This window comes from Mizuhopecten yessoensis, unplaced genomic scaffold (assembly GCF_002113885.1).
Source record: "Mizuhopecten yessoensis strain PY_sf001 unplaced genomic scaffold, ASM211388v2 scaffold5803, whole genome shotgun sequence".
NCBI lineage: Eukaryota > Metazoa > Mollusca > Bivalvia > Pectinida > Pectinidae > Mizuhopecten > Mizuhopecten yessoensis.
In genome coordinates, this window is record NW_018406231.1 from 376718 (window position 1) to 380276 (window position 3559).

Sequence of the window (3559 nt, forward strand, 5' to 3'; positions counted from 1 at the left end):
TGTATACTGTAGAATACCTACTAGGAGTAATAACTATCCAAACAATTATCAATGTTTGTGTATATGCGTATGCATTGCAATAAAATATAAAATTTTAAAAAATCCTATCTCTCTGATTAATGTTGCGTAAACGAGTTTTATGTTCAGGACGTGATTACATGTACGTATATACATGAAATAGAACTCATTCAGTATCTCAAATGAAATTGAGTTTTGTTGTCCATAAAATTACGAAAATACACATAATAGCTCGATTCAACCTTTCTATACCTTGTTCTATAAATTCAAACTCTTCAGAAGATAAAACCAGCCAGATCAGCTTTTCCCCCTCGTTTCCGGATCTTACCTGTGTATGCTAATTCCCCAGACCACCTGTTGTACGTGACATGCGTACGTATATATATATAAAACACAAAGCCTGTTCCGTTTCAACAGCCAGACTGGCCCTTTAACAAACCTGATTAAAACGAAACGCGATACTTTAGCGTCGTGGAGGTACCTTGAAGCACTGGATGAATTTGATTGGTCCGATTAACTGTCATTTAGTTTGAGCGAAAAAAATAAACACACACATACACACTGCATTACACTAGATCGTACGTACCGTGCTGCCATGTGCTTTTTCAAGTTTTATACATGTCTTAAGTTTCTATGTTGCATATCTCATGTATAATATTTTATCTGTGCGACTTTAAGCTTATAAAGCGTATAGTGCTAGCTATTATAAACAAACCCAAGTTTAGATTGTGCTGAGCTGGAGGTACGAATTTGTTCTGAACCTATTGACATTAATTCTTGGACTCTGGTCAGATATCAGCTTGACTATTAATGAACAGGAATACTGAGCCGGATAGCCAAAACCAGTGCACTCACTCGACTCGGTGACGATAATTATATACGGATGGCGCTATACAATACATAAACCGACATGTGCTTTTGGATTATATTTAATTGTCGCCTTTAAAATTCTATGTCTATGAAAACATTCAGCAAAAAATGTGTGAATTCTGAAAATATGTGATGCTGTAGAACGAGCTTTGGATAATTAAAGCTTTCCCTTTCCAACTGTGATATTATAAAAACCATGATCGGATCTTCTTTATCCCTAGTGGATTCTACCTCATTGGCCTCTACTCAGGCGGTCGTGGTTCGAATCCTCATCATCTTTATGGTAACGTATACTTTCTTTTTAAAAAAAATACAATTAGTCCTTTCAGGAAATTAACAATAAGAAATACATCGATTTGATATATGTTTATGGGTCATCGTTCATCTGACAACAACTTTATGGTAATTCGGTTATATCTAAATAAAATGTCATTATAAATTTTTGCACAGGTATTGAATATGTCAATCAATTTGACAAATGTGCTGAATTGATTCCTATATAAACCAAGAGGTGTAAGAAATTTATCCCGTTAAATCTGCAAGTAACAAATGAATAGCTCCATTTAAACTGCACGTGATAAATGAGTACCCCAATTAAATCTGCACGTTACGACTACCCCATCAAATCTGCAAATAAGTATCCCATTTAAAGACATAAGTATCACCGATACTCTGTTAAATGGGGCAGGTAGGAAAATAAATCCTTAACCCTACAATCATTATCATGTACCCTCAATAAAGCTGCATGCTTTCATCCAGCGCCATACTCTGATCCAGCGTCATACTCTGATCCAGCGCCATACTTTGATCCAGCGACATACTCGATATCCTTTTGAACCCATCACAGATTGTCTGTATCACTTCGTAAAGGTTGCCAGCGTCACACTTGATATCTTTGACCCCGGAACACATTGACAGTGTAAAACTATGCTCTTACCCACCTTCACACCCGAGTACCATCTATCCCTGCGACGGTAACACGTCACAATTTCAACCGACTTTTTATCCGAGTATCTAGCAGCCTTATACAATAGGGACACATGTATCCGAGTATCTACCAGCCTTACACAATAGGGAAACTTGTATCCGTGTATCTACCAGTCTTACACAAAAGGGAAACTTGTATCCGTGTATCTACCTGCCTTACACAATAGGGAAACTTGTATCCGTGTATCTACCAGCCTTACACAATAGGAAACTTGTATCATTGTATCTACCAGCCTTACACAATAGGGAAACTTGTATCCGAGTATCTACCAGCCTTACACAATAGGGAAACTTGTATCCGAGTATCTACCTGCCTTACACAATAGGGAAACTTGTATCCAAGTATCTACCAGCCTTACACAATAGGGAAACGTGTATCCGTGTATCTACCAGCTTTACACAATAGGGAAACTTGTATCCGGGTGTCTACCTGTCTTACACAATAGGGAAACTTGTATCCGGGTATCTAACTGCCTTACACAATAGGGAAACTTGTATCATTGTATCCACCAGCCTTACACAATAGGGAAACTTGTATCCGAGTATCTACCTGCCTAACACAATAGAGAAACTTGTATCCGGGTATCTACCTGTCTTACACAATAGGGAAACTTTTATCCGGGTATCTACCTGCCTTACACAATAGGGAAACTTGTATCATTGTATCTACCAGCCTTACACAATAGGGAAACTTGTATCCGAGTCCTTCCTGTCTTACCCAATAAGGAAACTTGTATCCGAGTATCTACCTGCCTTACACAATAGGGAAACTTGTATCCGAGTATCTACCTGTCTTACCCAATAGGGAAACTTGTATCCGAGTATCTACCTGCCTTACACAATAGGGAAACTTGTATACGAGTATCTACCAGCCTTACACAATAGGGAAGCCAGTGACGTAGTAAGGTATCTATCCTGATGGCGGAGGATTTCCTTCTGTACCAGAAATAAGGTCACGGACAACCGATATTACCTGAATCAGGAAAAAACGTCAATAACATCCGTTAGAGACCACAATGGTGTCTATTTAACATACAAATATTTCTGAAACATTATCACCTACGTGTATCGTATATTACAGTGTAATATATTTGTTTCCCGACCTTTAATTCCTAGCCGTATATTGCGACAAATGTGGGACCTAGGTTCCTTTAAATCTGGGTTTTTCTTGAGACATTGCGGAGACAAGAACCGAACAATCATGTTCTCAATACTTGGGATTTCCCACCTTTCTGTTAGCATATTTACTCCCGTTATTTCTATTGTGAATGATGCACTATATGAGAATTACGTTACAAAGGTATAATTTCCTTACTTTGCCGCCTAAGAAATGGTTTATAGACCGTTTTATGTAAGAATGAACTCCCATGGCGCAAAACGTTATGTACATATACTAAACATATACTAAACTTAACATGTTATGGTCCCATGGTTGATTCAACCATTTAACATTTCACCGATTAGAACAGTTGGAGTCATCACTGAGATATCAAAGTACCGTTTTGTTGACCGCATGTACATTCAAAGAGGTGAGGCTTGTCTGTAAGACAACATACGAAAAGGTTAAACCAGTCTGTGAGACAACATACGTAAAGGTCAAACCTGTCTGTAAGACAACATACAGTACGTAAAGGTCAAACCTGTCTGTAAGACAACATACAGTACGTAAAGGTCAAACCTGTCT

General features: G+C 38.1%; 1 protein-coding gene across 1 annotated transcript in view; it reads left to right on the plus strand.

Moving 5' to 3' along the window:
• The first annotated feature begins 585 nt into the window (after window positions 1-585).
• LOC110451110 (A disintegrin and metalloproteinase with thrombospondin motifs 18-like) overlaps window positions 586-3559 on the plus strand; it is a 113537-nt gene continuing 110563 nt past the window's right edge. Inside the window, exon 1 of the mRNA XM_021498969.1 lies at window positions 586-1171. Coding sequence (XP_021354644.1) covers window positions 1085-1171 — 87 coding nt within the window. The 5' untranslated portion in view covers window positions 586-1084. The remainder of the gene's footprint in view (window positions 1172-3559) is intronic.